General features: G+C 43.2%; 1 protein-coding gene across 2 annotated transcripts in view; it reads left to right on the forward strand.

Annotated features, from left to right (window-relative positions):
- Positions 1–20,898, forward strand: part of LOC134932483 (cadherin-related family member 4-like) — a 298,616-nt gene that overhangs the window by 194,894 nt on the left and 82,824 nt on the right. For both annotated transcript variants that reach the window (XM_063926947.1, XM_063926948.1), the window contains exons 14-17: positions 462–621; positions 2,320–2,425; positions 8,525–8,740; positions 14,947–15,092. In XM_063926947.1, the coding sequence (XP_063783017.1) occupies positions 462–621; positions 2,320–2,425; positions 8,525–8,740; positions 14,947–15,092 (628 nt within the window). The remainder of the gene's footprint in view (positions 1–461; positions 622–2,319; positions 2,426–8,524; positions 8,741–14,946; positions 15,093–20,898) is intronic.

Consider the following 20,898-nt stretch of genomic DNA (forward strand, 5'->3'; position numbering starts at 1 on the left):
CTCGGTCCTCAAGTTCCCCAACTATTCACTTTTTCCAGGTCACCCAGAGATGCGCAGGTGCATTCATTACTCACTGACCCATTTTAAAAGATCTAGCTAATTATTTCCCTTGTGATTTTCTGAGGAGACCTGGAAAACGTGAACTGTTGGTGGTCTTTGAGGACTAGGTTTGGGAATCACTGGCCTACATAGACACTGCACATGGGAACCCTCCTCTCTTATTACACCCTTGGCAGCATAGTAAAAGGTTGCTCAGCTTCTTCTAAAAGACAGTTAACAATTAGAGAATAAGCATTTCACATGTCACTGTCTCGTAATGAGTGAATGACTGTTGTGCAACTCACTGTAGCACATTAAGCACTCAAAACACTTGCCTAGCCTGTTTACACTGTATATTGAAATAACTTGTGTATTGTATGATTAATAAACTGTATCACTGTAATGTGTAATTTTCCCTTTAGGATTGAAGTTGCTGAAACAACACCCATTAACACCCAATTGCTACAAATCAACTGCATGGATAAAGACAAAGACAAAACAAATAATGTTTTGCAGTATAAAATGAAACCTCTTGATGATTTTTCAGCAAATAAATTTAACCTCACCAACAATATAATTACTGTGAGTTTGGTATTGATTGTGTGTTTGCACTGTTAAACATATTAATGCAGAATATAACACAAGTAACTACAAGGCAGAAATATGATTCATTAATTTTTATAGGTCTTTGAGTTGAAGTCAAATTGTGATTTTGTGTTTTACCAGAAAGAAATCCCTAATGACACAACCACCAGCAACTATTCTAACGGGCCCCATACACTAGAACGATAATGCCCGATTTCATCCAATTTCGGGCATTCGGGCCGATGTATCGGGTGAAATCGGGTGAAATCGTTAGTACTGCACTCGTTATATGTCGGTTCCCACAGGCATGGCTGGGATTGCATACGATATATCGCATGCAAAATGTACCAAATCGTATGCAATCGTATGGAACCAGTCCCGGGAAGCTCCCGGGAGAGTTCAAGGGAAATCGCCTTCGACTACAGCCTCAGACATATCATTGTAGTGTATGGGGCCCTTAAGTGTTGTTGTGTTGAGGTCCTTAATATATAAATAAAATTGTAAACAAACTGAATGGCGCTCTGGGTCTAGGGATGAATATTAAGAAATAAATATATATATATATATACAGCAGTTGTTGTTATTGTTATCATTTTTGTATTTAGTGAAAATAACAAATATAAAACAGCATGCATAAAAAAGTGACACAATTAAAAATAAATAAAAAACTCAGTAATATTGATATATCCGTCTGTGATTAAAAGTTGAATAAAGCAAGCTGTGTTCCTTTAATCTGGTCAGGAACAGTGGGGAGACATTCCCCTTTAATTAGAAAAGCACACTAATTTGAAATAAACAGTTCAAAGTGCCAATAGATCCGGTATAGTAAACAGCAAATTGAGAATATCACCCAGTCACTGTAGGCAGTCTGTGTGGTTAGTATATGCAGTATTTCCCGATTGTAATTAGGCAGGTGCATGGTAAATCCTGTGATAACTAAGCTTTTTCTCAGTTGATAACGCTGGTCCGGATTAGGGCATTTCAAGAAGTGTGTCCCAAAAGTAAGTTTTGTGTCCAAACAGGAGCATATGCTTTAATCACAGACACAGTCAATTTGTGTAAGCTCTCATGAGCAGGGCCCCCTCCCCCCATGTGCTTTTCCCTATTTTAGACTATTTTCCACTTCATACTCCCTACAACTGCACAAACCTTTAGTTCAGGGATGGGGAACCTTCGGCCCTCCAGCTGTTGTTGAACTACACATACCAGCATGCCTTGCTACAGTTTTGCTATTTGGCCATGCTAAAACTGTTGCAGGGCATGCTGGGATGTGTAGTTCAACAACAGCTGGAAGGCCGAAGGTTCCCCATCCCTGCTTTAGTTTCTGCCACCTTGATGATTATTTCAGGTCCTGTAAACTGATGCAGCAATGTTAATATACTATGTATTTGTCCTACATTGTCTTGCACTGTAAGTCATTTTTTTCTTGTTTTGCTCATTTGTTTATGTACTTTGTTAGGCGCTGCGGAATCCTAGTGGTGCCATATAAATAAACAACAATAATAATAAATTAACTCCTACTGGCAGTATGTCAGCCAACTGCATGTGACTAGTAAGCTGAAAGCAAATCATATAAAAATGTTAATTCAAAAACATCACATCATTAATTCAACTTTTTTTTAATTTTAAGCTTTAAAATGATAAAACAGTTTTCCAATACGATGACTTATTCTGCTACATTTTTATTCTAAGCAGACTGGACCTAAAGGTTTAGATTATGATAATGTGGAATTTGCTGGGATGCAGTTCAAGCATACACTGCTCATTGAAGTCTCTGACTCAGGGACACCTTCTCTAACAAGTAAGACATTGCTACTACAGTGTATGTGCCTACAAATTGGTTTATACTCAGTGAGAATGTAGAAGTATGATACAATGCAAACCTGATGATTACATGTAAATTTCTGTAACGTCCTTGAGGATGCTGGGACTCCGTAAGGACCATGGGGAATAGACGGGCTCCGCGGGAGATAGGGCACTTTAAGAAAGCTTTGGATTCTGGGTGTGCACTGGCTCCTCCCTCTATGACCCTCCTCCAGACCTCAGTTTTACACTGTGCCCAGAGCAAGATGGGTGCACTGCAGAGAGCTCTCCAGAGTTCTCTGCCTGAAAGCATTTTTGTTTGGATTTTTCTTTCTACTTTTTACTACTTTTTCACAGGGAGCACTGCTGGCAACAGGCTCCCTGCATCGAGGGACTGAGGAGAGAGAAGCAGACCTTCTTGTCAAAGATAGGCTCTGCTTCCTCGGCTACTGGACACCATTAGCTCCAGAGGGGGTGAACGCAGGTTCTTACTGGGCGTCCACCACCGGAGCCGCGCCGCCTTCTCCTCACAGAGCCAGAAGTACAGAAGTCAGAAGACGTTTCAGGCGGCAGAAGCCTTCAGCTTCACTGAGGTGACGCACAGCACTGCAGCTGTGCGTCATTGCTCCCATACACCTCACACACTCCGGTCACTGTAAGGGTGCAGGGCGCAGGAAGGGGGGCGCCCTGGGCAGCAATATAAACCTCTGCATGGCAAAAAGACTATATACATGTACAGGGGGCTTTGTACATGTATATAAAAGAGCCCCCGCCATATTTTCCTAAGTTTGAGCGGGACAGAAGCCCGCCGCCGAGGGGGCGGGGCCTCTCCCTCAGCACTCACCAGCGCCATTTTCTCTCCACAGCACTGCTGAGAGGAAGCTCCCCGGACTCTCCCCTGCTTACACACAGTGAAAGGGTGCTTAAAAGAGAGGGTGGGGGGCACATAATTGGCGGTTTACATATTACACAGCGCTGCTGGGGAAAAACATTTGGTGTTGGTTTCCAGGGTTGTTGCGCTGGGGTGTGTGCTGGCATACTCTCTCTCTGTCTCTCCAAAGGGCCTTGACAGGGATACTGTCTTCAGAAAAGGGGTTCCCTGTGTGTGTGAAGTGCGTCGGTACGCGTGTGTCGACATGTTTGACGAGGAAGGCTCGCTTACTGTGGACGGGGAGTGTTTGAATGTCAGGTCGCCGTCGGCAACGCCGACACCGGAACAGGTGAATATGCTGAATGTCTTGAATGCAAATGTCAATCTATTGCATAAAAGGTTAGACAAGGCAGAAGCTAGGGATCAGTCAGGTACCCAGTCCATGCCTGTCCCTGTGGCACCAGGCCCGTCGGGGTCTCAGAAGCGCACCATATCCCAGATCGATGACACAGATACCGACACAGATTCTGACTCTAGTGTCGACTATGAAGATGCAAAATTACAGCCGAAGGGGGCAAAAGGTATTCGGTACATGATTATGGCCATTAAAGAGGTTTTGCATATTACTGAGGAACCCCCTGTCCCTGACACGAGGGTACACATGTATAAAGAGAAAAAACCTGAAGTCACTTTTCCATCATCATTTGAGTTAAGTGAATTGTGCGAAAAGGCTTGGGACGCTCCAGATAGGAGACCACAAGTTCCCAAAAGGATTCTTATGGCGTATCCTTTTCCACAAACTGATAGGATACGCTGGGAATCTTCACCAAAAGTGGACAAGGTGCTGACACGCTTGTCCAAAAAGGTGGCACTGCCTTCTCAGGATACCGCTTCCCTCAAGGAACCGGCCGATCGCAGGCAGGAAATTACCTTGAAGCACATTTACACTCACTCCGGTACTATTGCTAGACCGGCTATGGCGTCGGCCTGGGTTTGTAGTGCAGTTGTGGCATGGGCAGATTCCTCATCTACGGAGATTGACACCTTAGATAGGGATGCCATTCAAATGACCATAGAGCATATCAGAGATGCTGCCTTGTATATGAGAGATGCTCAGAGAGACATTTGTTTATTAAGCTCCAGAATAAATGCTATGTCTATTTCTGCTAGGCGACTCCTGTGGACCCGGCAGTGGACGGGGGATGCCGATTCTAAGCGGCACATGGAGTCCTTGCCGTACAAGGGGGAGGAGTTGTTTGGAGACGGTCTCTCGGACCTTGTCTCTACGGCTACGGCTGGTAAGTCGAATTTCTTACCTTATGTCCCCCCGCAGCATACTAAGAAGGCACCTCATTATCAAATGCAGTCCTTTCGTTCCAATAAAAACAAGAAGGTGCGGGGATCGTCCTTTGTTACCAGAGGAAAAGGCAGGGGAAAGAAGCTGCACACAGCTAGTTCCCAAGAGCAGAAGTCCTCCCCTGTGTCTGCAAAGTCCAACGCATGACGCTGAGGCTTTCCCCGGGGGGAGGCAGATCTGGTGGGGGCTCGTCTTCGGTTTTTCAGCCACGTCTGGGTTCAATCGCAGGTGGATCCCTGGGCAATAGAGATTGTTGCTCAGGGATACAGGCTAGAATTCGAAGACTTGCCTCCTCGTCGGTTTTTCAAATTAGCTCTGCCGACTTCCCCGTCAGAGAGGGAGTCAGTGTTGACAGCAATCCAAAAATTGTATGTTCAACAGGTGATTGTCACAGTTCCTCATCTCCAGCAGGGAGAGGGATATTATTCAACCCTGTTTGTGGTCCCGAAACCGGACGGTTCGGTCAGGCCCATTTTAAACCTGAAATCTCTGAACTTGTACTTGAAAAGGTTCAAGTTCAAATTGGAATCACTCCGGGCGGTCATCGCCAGCCTGGAGGGGGGGATTGGATGGTGTCCCTGGACATAAAGGATGCGTACCTTCATGTTCCAATATTCCCCCCTCAACAGGCATTCCTGAGATTTGCAGTGCAGGATTGTCACTACCAATTTCAGACGTTGCCGTTTGGGCTTTCCACTGCCCCGAGGATTTTCACCAAGGTAATGGCGGAAATGATGGTGCTCCTGCGCAGGCAGGGGGTCACAATTATCCCATACTTGGACGATCTCCTAATAAAGGCGAGATCTCAGGAGAAGTTGCTGGACAGCGTGTCTCTGTCCATTAAGACGTTGCAGCTACACGGCTGGATTCTCAAATGGGACCTCTTGGACAAGTGGTCCGGGTCCCATTTACAAATGCATCAAAGGATCACCCTGTCTCCCAGGACCAGGGTATCTCTCCTGTGGTGGCTGAACAGTGCTCACCTTCTAAAGGGTCGCAGGTTCGGCATTCAGGACTGGGTCCTGGTAACCACGGAAGCAAGACTCCGAGGCTGGGGAGCAGTGGCACTGGGAAGAAATTTCCAAGGTCTCTGGTCAAGTCTGGAGACTTGTCTCCACATCAACGTCCTGGAGTTGAGGGCCATATACAACGCCCTGCATCAAGCGGAGAACTTACTTCAGAGAAGACCGGTTCTGATTCAGTCAGACAATGTCACGGCAGTGGCTCATATAAACCGCCAAGGCGGAACAAGGAGCAAAGTGGCCATGGCAGAAGCGACCAGGATTCTACGCTGGGCAGAAGGCCATGTGAGCGTGCTGTCAGCGGTGTTTATCCCGGGGGTGGACAACTGGGAGGCAGACTTCCTCAGCAGGCACGACCTGCATTCGGGGGAGTGGGGACTTCATCAAGAAGTCTTTGCACAGATCGCGGATCGGTGGGGCCTGCCTCAAATAGACATGATGGCGTCCCATCTCAACAAAAAGCTAAAGCGGTATTGCGCCAGGTCAAGGGACCCTCAGGCGGTAGCGGTAGAAGCTCTGGTGACACCTTGGGTGTTCAGATCGGTCTATGTGTTTCCTCCTCTTCCTCTCATACCCAAGGTGTTGAGAACTGTAAGAATAAGCAGGGTCAGAACAATCCTCATTGTTCCAGATTGGCCACGGAGGACTTGGTATCCGGAACTACAAGAGTTGCTCACAGAAGATCCGTGGCCTCTTCCTCTAAGGCAGGACCTGCTGCAGCAGGGGCCCTGTCTGTTCCAAGACTTACCGCAGCTGCGTTTGACGGCATGGCGGTTGAACGCCGGATCCTAGCGGAAATAGGAATTCCGGAGGAAGTCATTCCTACCCTGATCAAGGCTAGGAAAGACGTGACGTTGAAACATTATCACCGTATATGGCGGAAATATGTTTCTTGGTGTGAGGCCAGAGCTGCTCCTACGGAGGAGGTCCATTTGGGCCGTCTACTTCACTTCCTTCAAACAGGAGTGACCTTGGGCCTAAAATTAGGGTCCATAAAGATCCAGATTTCGGCCTTATCCATTTTCTTTCAAAGAGAATTAGCCTTTCTTCCTGAGGTACAGACTTTTGTGAAGGGGGTGCTGCATATTCAGCCTACCTTTGTGCCTCCAGTGGCGCCTTGGGATCTTAACGTGGTGTTACGTTTCCTCAAGTCACCTTGGTTTGAACCACTTAAAACTGTGGAGTTGAAATACCTCACGTGGAAAGTGGTCATGTTGTTGGCGGTAGCTTCGGCGAGACGTGTTTCAGAATTGGCGGCTTTATTGCATAAAAGCCCATACTTGGTTTTTCATGTGGATAGGGCAGAGTTGAGGACTCGTCCTCACTTTCTGCCAAAAGAAAGTGGTCTCATCTTTTCATGTGAACCAACCTATTGTCGTGCCTGTGGTTACAAGGGACTTGGAGGATTCTGAGTCCCTGGATGTAGTCAGGGCTTTGAAGATTTATGTGACCAGAACGGCTCGGATCACGAAGACTGAAGCTTTGTTTGTTCTGTATGCGGCCAACAAGGTTGGCACCCCTGCTTCAAAGCAGACTATTGCTCGCTGGATCTGTAACACGATTCAGCAGGCGCATTCTACGGCAGGATTGCCGTTACCGAAATCGGTTAAGGCCCACTCCACTAGGAAAGTGGGCTCTTCTTGGGCGGCTGCCCGAGGGGTCTCGGCATTACAGTTGTGCCGAGCAGCTACTTGGTCGGGGACAAACACCTTTGCAAAGTTCTATAAGTTTGATACCCTGGCTGAGGAGGACCTCCTGTTTGCTCAATCGGTGCTGCAGAGTCATCCGCACTCTCCCGCCCATTTGGAAGCTTTGGTATAATCCCTATGGTCCTTACGGAGTCCCAGCATCCTCAAGGACGTTAGAGAAAATAAGATTTTACTTACCGGTAAATCTATTTCTCGGAGTCCGTAGAGGATGCTGGGTGCCCGTCCCAAGTGCGGACTTCTTCTGCAAGACTTGTATATAGTTATTGCTTACATAAGGGTTATGTTATAGTTTTCGGTGATACCGTGGCTATGTTGTTGTTTATACTGTTAACTGGGTAAGTTTATCACAAGTTATACGGTGTAATTGGTGTGGCTGGTATGAATCTCGCCCTTAGATTTACCAAAATCCTTCCTCGTACTGTCCATCACCTCTGGGCACAGTTTCCCTAACTGAGGTCTGGAGGAGGGTCATAGAGGGAGGAGCCAGTGCACACCCAGAATCCAAAGCTTTCTTAAAGTGCCCTATCTCCTGCGGAGCCCGTCTATTCCCCATGGTCCTTACGGAGTCCCAGCATCCTCTACGGACTACGAGAAATAGATTTACCGGTAAGTAAAATCCTATTTTTCATCTAAACATTTTAAATTTGGTTATACCTTTATGAAATTGATTTTGCCTGTTTGGTAATGTACGGGGAAGGGGAGAAACAAAACAGACATTTACAATATTTTAATACAGTATTATATTTTTTACACGTGCTTGTACAACACATAAAGATGTGCTAATGAATAATGAATTGCTTGAGCCATTTGTTTTATAAAAACTCTTACAGACGTATTTGCTTATCAAATACTATTCTTAAAAATACTTACATTTTTAATTTAAAAAGAGAATTTAATAAACAGTAATTTGCTATTTATTAAAATTTATAGGGCTTATGTATTAGGCTGCAAACAGCAATCTCTGCAGAAATTCCGGTGAGTCAGCACGTATTTTTAAAGCACAATCATTTTAAAGGCAAAAGCAACCCATTTCTGCCTTATAAATGATTGCCGCTTTAAGAAATATGAGCAGACTTTCTTGAATTTCTCCAGAGTCATAAGCCACCATACTGTATATGCATTATTTCCATTTTTATAGGTACAGTCACTGTTATCGTAAGAGTGACACGTGTGAATGAATTCAGACCAGATCCAGTGCCAAATATGTTTCGTGTAGCTGAAAACTGTCCTTTGGATACGTTGGTTGGAAAAGTCACCTTTACAGACGCTGACTGGCCATTCAATAACATCAAGTTCACATTTGCGGGTGGTGATTACGGCAATCCACCAAAATTCTACATAGAGCCAAACACAGGTGATACAATTTTCTATCAACATTAGTTTATTATTTACAGAGCTATTGTTTAGTCTTTATGCTGTAACTTACATTATAGCTACATTTAGAACATCAGAACCACTACAGATGGAAATTAGTGTATGAAAGCTAAATTTAATTAAAAAACTAGAGATATGGACGGACCCCTATTTGGTTTTGGTTCTAAATCCATTTTTGTGTTGTGGATTTGGCAAATTACAATGAAATGTTTAGGTTTTAAATCTGGATTTGCCTATACAAAGTTAAAAACAGGCAGTGTCGGACTGGGGCATGAAGGGCCCACTGGGGAATGCAGTGGTAGGGCCCATGTGTAGGGGTGTGGTCAGTCACCACAGAGGTTTTGATAACCATTAGAGAGTGCATGATCTGGGCCTCTTAATAGGTATATATAGTAAATACTGATAGTGCATGCAATGCACCAAATTAATAACAGCAATGTACTGCAGTGAATACACCATAGTCCTGTGCAGTATAAGGTAACATATGTATTATGTATAAGTCAAGTGCACTGCCTGGAACCTGATCCTTAGAGGAGGTGGACCCCCAGGAAGTGGGGCCCACCATGGGTTTTCCCTGCACCTCTGTGGGGCCAGTCCAATCCTGAAAACAGGGACAGTATGCAAAATACAGACACAATGATGAGGCGGGAGGTGTCTGGTCAGCATTCCGGCATTCAGGATGCCTGCAGTCGGTGTACCAATGCTAGAATCCTGACACTGGTCAGATGACTGACGCCGCCCTGAATACTGACATCAATCACTATGTTGGCGCAGGAATTCCAGCTGTCGGCCTCCCAATCATAAGCAAGCCAGGGAGGATTAGGGCTAGGCTGAGGGCTGGTGGTGGTGGTGGTGGTGGTGGTGGTGGTGGTGGGGGGGGGGGGGGGGGTGTTAGGTTTAGGCACTAGAAGGAGGGTTAGGATTAGACTGAGCGTGGGGAAGGGTGGGTAGGGTTAGGCTCTGTGGAGGGAGGGTTAGGCCCTAAAAAGGGAGGGTTAGTGTTGAGCAGTAAGGAAGGAGGGTTAAAGTTAGGCACCAAGTGGGGAGGGTTAGTGTTAGGCTGCATGTAGGAAGGGTTAGGCTTATGGGGTAGAGGGAGAGGTTTATTATACTTAACTAGCAGGTGTCGGATTCTGCACGTTGGGATGCTGCTGTCAGTTTTCTGACCATTGGCATCCCAAGTGCCGGGGTCTTGATACCATCCCAGTGGGGGATAGCAGAGACATTTCCTGCTCATTATTCACAGCCTCATATGAAGCTGCATATGAAGGAGACAGATCTGCGCTGTGGCTGATCTGATCAGATCAGCCACAGCACTTAGTGTATAAGGTAGCAATATAGCTAGGGAAAGTGAGGCTATGGTGTCCAATCAGCCAGTGAGAGCTATGAGGGGAGGAAAGTGGCAGGACCCCCAGTAGCACAAGTAAGATGGGGTGGTTCTGAGTACAGAGAAACTTCCCTTTATGCTGCAATTTGCAGTTATGTGGGGAGGGAGTGTTTCTCATAGAACAGCATCATATTGGCTCTGCCCCCTCCTGCTGACTCGCGGAATGAATTGCGGTATTATGCTATAGGGGTTGGGCCTAGCGAAAAAGTGTGACCCTGCCTGTCCCCCTCAACATCCTCCTGCTCCTGGAACCATCATGCAGCAATAGTAAGTGTAATTGTGTGTGTGTATTGTTTTCTATGTGTGTGCTTTTGTCTGTGTGTATTTGGGTGTATGTATGTATTCTGTGTGTTTCTGTGGTTATGTATGTGAGTTTGTATGTATTTGTTCAAAGTGTGTGTATATTTATGCATACCTTACCTCCTAACATGACCCTCTCCAGGAGGGACAGAATGCTCTGCTCCTGGTCTTCCCTCTTAATTTATGATTGCCATCACCTGTAGTGAAACACCTTTCTTATCCATTAACCTGTTCAACACAGGTGCCAGCAATCAGAAATTAAGAGGAAAGTCCAGAAGCAGAGCATTTTGTCCCTCCTGGAGAGGGTCATGTTGGAAGGTATGATTTTATGTGTGCATGTGTTCTAAGTGTATGTGTATGTACAGTTTATGTGATGTGCATATGTATGTCATATATATATATATATATATATATATATATATATATATACATACATATGCATAGAAGATGGCACTCAGTGATCATATAAAGTAACTGCAAACAAGTTCCTTAATATCTACATTTCAGGTTTATCGTATTCTGTGCAGCTGTGTGTATCCTTTTGTGATGAGAAAGGGATATACACACCGTGGTAAGATATTTCGGATATGGGAGTGCTGACTTGCTGGACTTTATGTGCATATATATATATATATATATATATATATATACAGGTTGAGTATCCCTTATCCAAAATGCTTGGGACCAGAGGAATTTTGGATATCGGATTTTTCTGTATTTTGGAATAATTGCATACCATAACGAGATATTATGGTGATGGGACCTAAATCTAAGCACAGAAGGCATTTATGTTTCATATACACCTTATACACACAGCCTGAAGGTCATTTTAGCCAATATTTTTTATAACTTTGTGCATTAAACAAAGTGTGTGTACATTCACAGAATTCATTTATGTTTCATATACACCTTATACACACAGTCTGAAGTTCATTTAATACAATATTTTTAATAACTTTGAGTATTAAACAAAGTTTGTGTACACTGAGCCATCAAAACACAAAGGTTTCACTATCTCAGTCTCACTCAAAAAAGTCCGTATTTCGGAATATTCCGTATTTCGGAATATTTGGATATGGGATACTCAACCTGTATATATATATATATGCAATGTTTCCACTGTGTGGAGGGTGCACTCACGCAAATGTACAAATTAGTCCATGCTTTAAAAGTAGAAAAATGTTTATTGTAGTCATCGAAAAGCCTTGTTGTCGACGTTTCGGTTCGATAACGAACCTTTCTCAAGACCGGCAACAAATGATAATACTATCGACATCAATCGCCATAGAATTACAATGTATCTAAAACAGAAACAAATATGCATGTTAGGAGACTCCGCCTCCCAGGCCATATGACATCCAAGTTTCAAAAAATATAATTATAAATGCACAAAATACATACATATCCATCTCTCAACCCGCCACCAACGAAGTCAGTGAAAAGATAGTATGCTGCTCTACAAAACACCACCTTCACCTGTGGTGTCACCATCTACTAACCCCTGAATATACAATCTCACCTTGAGTCAATTCCATCATAATATATAACAAGACGTGAATGGCTGGTATAAACATCGGCTCAAAAGCCATATGTGCCAACAACAGAGGTGTCACAAATATCTGAAATAATAGTACAATGGAGGTAATCAGAAAATGTACAAAGTGAAATAGAAAAACCGCAGTGCTCACATCAAGCATACCTGTACATATAGAACCTTCTGCTTAGATGCAGCCACAGGGATGCATGGCTGTTCCGGGTGCTGCATAACCAATAAATAAAGGAAATAATCACCCTCTGGACCAACAATAGAATTGTGTAGCAATATCACACAACATGGTGTCACTTACATAAGTCACTGCAGAGATAACACGTCCCTGTGCTGCATGCCATGTATCAGCAACAGGACGGCTATTTAAACATCCCGTACATATGTACAGGTATGCTTGATGTGAGCACTGCGGTTTTTCGTTGGTGGCGGGTTGAGAGATGCATATGTATGTATTTTGTGCATTTATAATTATATTTTTTGAAACTTGGATGTCATATGGCCTGGGAGGCGGAGTCTCCTAACATGCATATTTGTTTCTGTTTTAGATACATTGTAATTCTATGGCGATTGATGTCGATAGTATTATCATTTGTTGCCGGTCTTGAGAAAGGTTCGTTATCGAACCGAAACGTCGACAACAAGGCTTTTCGATGACTACAATAAACATTTTTCTACTTTTAAAGCATGGACTAATTTGTATATTTGCGTGAGTGCACCCTCCACACAGTGGAAACATTGCTATTTGAGTGGACCCATTGGGTCTATTGGGAGCACCCGCCACGTTGGAATTGATGTGATGAGAGTGCAGGACTTTTATGGATATATATATATATCTATATATATATATATATATATATATATATATATAAAAATATATATATATATATATATATATATATATATATATATAACGCACACAAAAGCACAGATCCCCCTGCCCCTTGCAAATCCTGCGTTTGCCCCTGCAGCTTTTTACTGTGCAGCTGTTAGACACATTATATAATAGATAATACGTGCATTTAACTTTGAGGGCTCTATTTAATAAACTGGAGCTTGCACTTCTCTCAAATATCACTGTTTACCGCAATTATATAGGCGCCAAGTTTATTTGAAATTGCCTGTTGGGACAGCAAAGCGAAACTAGATTGTCCCAGCGTGTTTTCACTAGTTTCAGGGTAAAACATAGTTACTTCAGTCAGGTGAGTAAATTTCTCAGCCAAGAGGGGGAGCCAGGGAAGCAATAAATCATGAGAACTACAAGAGGAAGAGATGAGAGCATGAGTTACCCTGCAGCTACAGGGTAAGGTACAGTAGTAGGCAGGGCCGGCAACAGAAATCATAGGGCCCGGTACACTAATGTTTCCGGGGCCCCTCTACCTCCACCCTGCATGCTGATGCGCTGGGCAGCTGCCACTCCTCAGAAAGTGCAGTGGTGCTTGCTCAGCTACTTCTAGGTGGCTGGGGTGGGATCCAAAGAGGCAGGGATGGAGAAAAGCCAGAGCCACATATCATCATGCCATTTATACTGTGCATTTGTCTCTTTAAAGTGCAATGTGTGTTAACAGCATTAGCCACTGCAAGTGTGGAACTCGATCCCGGCTGCAGCGCTCAGCTTGCTGTGTCTCCTCAATGTTGGGGGATAGCAGGAGCTGCCTTCCCTGGTCCCCCAGCGCTATTGGCTCCCAGTCCCATTACTCAACCCACAGCCTCCGGAGCTGACTCGGGGCTATGGCGCATCACATTGTGAAGATACATTTTACAGTGCACCCGGCACCTAGCGCCAATTGGTGCATTTAAACTTGGTGCCACCGCATGGTTTAGCCGCACAGGGGCAGGCACTCCTGGTATCCACAGTATGCAGCCACTCCACTTCTACAGTTCAGTGCACCGCAGGTAAACCTGATTGTCTGCCTGCAGCACTGCCCTGATCACCGTGATGGGAGTCGGCTGTTGTGGTCTCCCTGCAGGCGGCCATGTCCCGGCAGCAGCAGCTCCCTACAAACTGCCCCCTGGTGCAGCACGCAAGGGCTAAACATATACATTGCCGCAGCTGCAGGAGATGGTCCGGGGTTGTGGCACAGCAAAAAACATTTGAGTGATCGCTTTGACACACTCGGTGCCTGGTACATTTTGGACCCATCCAAAGCTTGGGGCCCGGTACAGGGGTCCCCATTGTACCCCCCTGTCGCCGAGCCTGGCAGTAGGAACTACTCCATCTAGTGATGGCGTTATGTTTGTTTAAAAAACAAAGAGATAAATATCTCTTAACCACTTTATATAAATATTATATCGGGGCAGCAGTGTATTCAGTAAACAGTGAAAAGTCTGATAAATCAGTGATTTCTCAAGGCTTTTTAGTCCACTTAAAGATGGGAAAAAAACAGACGCCTGTTGTTCAACACAGGTGATGGCAATCATAAACTATGAGGGAAGTCCAGTAGTAGAACATTGTGGTCCTGATGAAAGGGGTTTATGTTGGAGGGTCTGAAAACCTAAATAGTACATTCTCTAGGTCACAGGTTCTCACACTTGGTCCTCAGGACCCCACACAGTGCATGTTTTGCAGGTCTCCTCACAGAAGTGAAATAATTAGTTCCACCTGTGTAACTTTTAAAATGTCAGGGAGTAATTAATACACCTGTGCACCTGCTGGGATACCTGCAAAACATGCACCGTGTGGGGTCCTGAGGACCAAGTTTGAGGACCTGTTCTCTAGCTGGTCTGCTGGAGAAATCATGTGAGCATTATATTTACTAATTAGACCCCTGAATGGCTTTAATATCACATCAACGTCAGATATGGACATAGCAACAGCAAAGCCCATACAATAGCCTTGATCCAGTTAACAGTCCAGAAATAATCTGCTTGTTCATTACATTATTGAGTAACCGAACAGTCTTTTCTGTTCCAGGTGCAGTACATATAATAATAACTATATATAATATTCTAGGTATTATTAAGGTGCGAGGTTCACTGGATTTTGAAGAGAAAAATATGTATACAATAATGGTACAAGCAATGGACCTGAACAATGACTTGGAGCCAGATCCAAAGAACCAGTTAAGAAATTTTACAGATGTTATAATCCTAATTCTTGTAAGTATACTATAGAAACACTAACAGAAAGCAATGTATGTTTAAGTTTAAATAGATGCTTTCATTAGATTATAAGCCGTGCATCAAGGGCATAGCTACCATAGATGCAGGCAGTGCAGCTGCTATGGGGTCCAGAGCTGAGAGGGGCCCACCTTCCCTGTCAAAGTTACATGTGTAAAATACATTTTTCGCCATTGGTTGGTACGTAGGGGTAACTGTAATGAGGCACAATATGAACAGGGAGCACTATATATCATAATGTGCATTGGGGGTACTGTGCTGCATAATGGCCCTCATTCCGAGTTGTTCGCTCGCTAGCTGCTTTTAGCAGCTTTGCACACGCTAAGCCGCCGCCTACTGGTAGTGAATCTTAGCTTAGCAGAATTGCGAACAAAAGATTCGCACAATTGCGAATAGAATTTTCTTTGCAGTTTCTGAGTAGCTCGAGACTTACTCTGCTACTGCGATCAGTTCAGTCAGTTTCGTTCCTGGTTTGACGTCACAAACACACCCAGCGTTCGCCCAGACACTCCCCCGTTTCTCCAGCCACTCCCGCGTTTTTCCCAGAAACTGCAGCGTTTTTCGCACACACCCATAAAACGGCCAGTTTCCGCCCAGAAACACCCACTTCCTGTCAATCACACTCCGATCACCAGAACGAAAAAATTTCTTCGTTAAGCCGTGAGTAAAATACCAAACTTATTAGCAAATTAACTTGGCGCAAATGCACTGCGAACATTGCGCATGCGCATTAGCGACTTATCGCTCCGCTGCGGAAAAAAAAATAACGAGCGAACAACTCGGAATGAGGGCCAATGTGTACTGGCAGCTCTGAAATGTGACATAGGGTCAACTTAACCACCGCTACGATTCATAAAAGAAACAAGGCACTACTATGGGGCATAACATTAAATAAGGCTCTACTATGGTTCAGAAAATGTACTAGGGCACTATTATATGGGATAAAATTAACAACTGCTGCAGAGAAGTGTCTCTCTGGAAGCATTGGGACAGGGGCCCTTTCAAAATGTTGCTAAGGGGCCCATCATTTTTAAGGATCAGTTGGCATAGCTTTCTTTTAACATCATTATGACAAAGCAAAGGTCAAGGGTCTCATCTTTTTCTTACATTTTTCTCGGCTTGATATAATATCTAATTTTGTTACAATTGTAATTTGTATAGTAGTAATACATGTAGTAAAGTATAGTTTATAATTTAGAATAACTGCATCACTCATTGTACATATCCATTAATCAGGATTGCCATGTCATGATAGGTCTGATCATTAGCTACGTACCCTCCAAATACCTGTTCACTGCAATATATACCAGCAACAGGGGTGTGTACCGCAATCCAATATTCCCACTGTGGGACAGACAAATCATGACAGTTGGTTGGTATGTTTTGTGGTATGCAAATGTGTAGGTTACCACATTTTGTTTTATTTATTTTTTTCTTTAATTGTTTAATGAACAATATCCAAAATGTAGCGCTGGTGTGAGGAAAACACTCAGAGAGTGCTGTAGAAATAACTATCACTATTGGGGGGAAATTTATCAAAGCTTGGAGATAAATTGAAGCGAGATAAAGTACTAACCAACCCTCTTCTGCCATTTTACAGAAAAATTACAGTTAGGAGCTGGTTGGTACTTTATCTCTCTCCATGCTGTGATAAATATCCCCCTTAGCCCTACAGAAGTTTTGTCAAAAGGTCACATAGGCTGGGCTAAGGATTGTGGAATTGCTGCAGTTACAATATCTCTTTATTTCAACTAGAGATGTGCACCGGAAATTTTTTGGGTTTTGTGTTTTGGTTTTGGATTCGGTTCCGCGGCCGTGTTTTGGATTCGGACGCGTTTTGGCAAAACCTCCCTGAAATTTTTTGTCGGATTCTGGTTTTTTTTTTTTTCAAAAAACCCACAAAAACAGCTTAAATCATAGAATTTGGGGGTAATTTTGATCCTATAGTATTATTAACCTCAATAACCACAATTTCCACTCATTTCCAGTCTATTCTGAACACTGAACACCTCACAATACTGTTTTTAGTCCTAAAATTTGCACCGAGGTCGCTGGATGACTAAGCTAAGCGACCCAAGAGGGCGGCACAAACACCTGGCCCATCTATGAGTGGCACTGCAGTGTCAGACAGGATGGCACTTAAAAAAATTAGCCCCAAACAGCACATGATGCAAAGAAAAGAGAAAAAGAGGTGCATTGTGGTCGCTGGACGGCTAAGCTAAGCGACACAAACACCTCAATATCACAGGAATTATTAATTCTAATCAATGGTAATATTGGTCAAAATCACTGGAAGAAAATGACAAAATCACTGGAATTATTCGTTCTAATCAATGGTATTATTGGTCCAAATCACTGGAAGAAAATGACAAAATCACTGGAATTATTCATTCTAATCAATGGTATTATTGGTCCAAATCACTGGAAGAAATGACAAAATCACTGGAATTATTCGTTCTAATCAATGGTATTATTGGTCCAAATCACTGGAAGAAAATGACAAAATCACTGGAATTATTCGTTCTAATCAATGGTATTATTGGTCCAAATCACTGGAAGAAAATGACAAAGTCACTGGAATTACTTGGCAAGATCACTGTAATTAATAATTATAAATCACTGATAAATCTTGCTATCGCCTGCCTAGTGAAGTGGAATATCGATGGGATTTTGTACCGGGGACACAATAACTTCATCAATTGTCTAAATCCCACTGCACTAATGACGGAAACAGGGCACACATCTAACAGCGCACTGATTATACTGAGAACTGATTTTACTGATCACTGATGATACTACGGAGAACTGACACTGAGCAGTGAGAACAGCACTGGACTATTGTACTGTAGTATACTGGTCACCACAATGCAGCACTGACACTGAGCACAGATATTAAGCACTGATCAGGAATTTAGAAGTGACACAGAGCTGCAAGATACAGCAATGGCCTACTGTACTGTACTACTATAATTATATACTGGTGGTCCCCACAATGCAGCACACTGAGCACAGATATTACCAGGTGTATCTCACACATCGCTCAGTACAGATTACAGGATGTATATTCACCAGGTGTATATCACACATCGCACAGTACAGTATATAGGGTGTATAATCCCTAGGTGTATCTCACACATCACACAGTACAGTATATAGGGTGTACAATCCCCAGGCATATCTCACACTTCACAGAGTACAGTATATAGGGTGTATAATCCCCAGGTGTATCTCACACATCACACAGTACGGTATATAGGGTGTATAATCCCCAGGTGTATCTCACACATTGCTCAGTACAGTATATAGGGTGTATAATCCCCAGGTGTATCTCACACATCACACAGTACAGTATATAGGGTGTATAATCCCCAGGTGTATCTCACACATCGCTTAGTACAGATTACAGGATGTATAATCACCAGGTGTATAACACACGTCGCACAGTACAGTATACAGGGTGTATAATTAATTACCAGGTGTATCACACACATCGCATAGTACAGAATATAGGGTGTATAATCCCCAGGTGTATCTCACACATCACACAGTACAGTATATAGGGTGTACAATCCCCAGGAGTATCTCACACATCGCTCAGTACAGATTACAGGATGTATAAAATCACCAGGTGTATAAAACACGTCGCACAGTACAGTATACATACTGGTCACAACAATGCAGCAGATATTGAGCACTGATCAGGATACTAGAAGTGACACAGAGCTGCAAGAGACAGCAATGGCTTACTGTACTGTACTATATGTATACTGCTGGTCACCAAAATACTGCACTATCCTACTATATACTGCTCACAATAATGCAGCACAGATATGGATAGTATACTTGACACAGAGCTGCAAGATACAGCAATGGCCTACTGTACTATATGTATACTGCTGGTAACCAAAATGCTGCACTGTCCTACTATATACTGCTCACAAAAATGCAGCACAGAGATAGTATACCTGACACAGAGCTGCAAGATACAGCAATGGCCTACTGTACTGTACTATATGTATACTGCTGGTCACCAAAATGCTGCACTGTCCTACTATATACTGCTCACAATAATGCAGCACAGAGATAGTATACTTGACACAGAGCTGCAAGATACAGCAATGGCCTACTGTACTGTACTACTATAATTATATACTGGTGGTCCCCAGTCCCCACAATGCAGCACACTGAGCACAGATATTTGCAGCATATTGAGCACAGATATGGAGCGTTTTCAGGCAGAGAACGTAGATATTTTCAGCACATTGAGCACAGATATTTGCAGCACACTGAGCACAGATTACGGAGCTTTTCAGGGAGAGAACGCAGCCACGTCCTCTCCGTTCAATCTCCAATGCACGAGTGAAAATGGCGGCGACGTGCGGCTCTTTATATAGAATACGAATCTTGCGAGAATCCGTCAGCGGGATGATGACGTTCGGGCACGTTCGGGTTAACCGAGCAAGGCGGGAAGATCCGAGGTTGCCTCAGAACCGTGTAAAATAGGTGAAGTTCGGGGGGTTCGGATCTCGGAGAACCGAACCCGCTCATCTCTAATTTCAACATTTACAATAGAGAATGCATCCCAGTGACCACTATACAATAAACTGCATCACAGTGTCTACCATATAATATAGGGAACATAATGGTGACTGCCATATACAGATGTAGCCATGGTCATCGCACCTCTCCCTATTTGCGGGTGCAACTCGTTTACTACAACCAGTGTACGTGTTCATGGGCACGTGCGAATAGTCGCACCCGCAATCCATAGTAAATGCATTATGTGATTGCAAGTGTGAATATTTGCACCTGGGCACGTGTAGTCGCTGACGCAATGTGTGCATACATATCACGGCAAAAATGTTCGTTGCTACATAGAGAGAAAATCACAGTGACTGCAAAATAATACAGAGAACATCACAATAACCTCCATATCTGCTACGGGTGCTCCTCGGGTAACGCCAAGAACCATGGATTAATATTTACTTACATTAAGACATCTCAAATTTACATCTCTTAAGAGTTAACTAATTTTTAACACTCAATATAATTGTTCATGCTAAAATAAAGTCCTTTATTTATACATGTATAGTAAATGGTTGTGATGTGTTTTTAAATTGGCCTGAAAATGAAGTTCATTCAGTACACATATTACCCACTAGCTTTTATAACATTAAAATACATGTACATGTAAGTATAATGCCTTCCAACAAATAATAATAATAATAATAATAATAGTTCATAATTAATAACTTTTAGCTAATACTCTTTGGCAAAATTATTATATTTTTATTTTAATCTCTTGAAATTCCAGCAAATTGAAATGTTGGTCAAATAAACACATAAGAAGGGATCATTTCAAAACATTTAAATAAATATTAGTTCAACCTTTAATTGTGGTAAAGTTTTAATTTTCTGCAAGCATTCATTGTGGCTGTTTAGTTGCATTATTCATATTCACACAATTGCTCATTCCAGAAACTCTGATCCTTACAGTACAGTCTGTGCCTCTTATATTTTCCAGCAACTGTCTAATTATCCTTAAAACATACGTAGCAAACATTGCCATTGCGCACATCTAATTATGACAAGAGACAAATTGGCCACTTGCACAAGTCATTCTCCTTAATTAAAGGCAGAATGTGCAGAGTTTGTTTAGTAGCTGAAATATCAACCCCAATAGTACTAGCTTAGATCAGTTTGTGTTTTACAATTGCAATTTACATCTTCTGCTTATTGCCACCTTTTTCTCCCTCACACACTAGAGGCAATTTCCCCTAGCCCA

The sequence above is a fragment of the Pseudophryne corroboree genome, chromosome 6, assembly GCF_028390025.1.
Source record: "Pseudophryne corroboree isolate aPseCor3 chromosome 6, aPseCor3.hap2, whole genome shotgun sequence".
NCBI lineage: Eukaryota > Metazoa > Chordata > Amphibia > Anura > Myobatrachidae > Pseudophryne > Pseudophryne corroboree.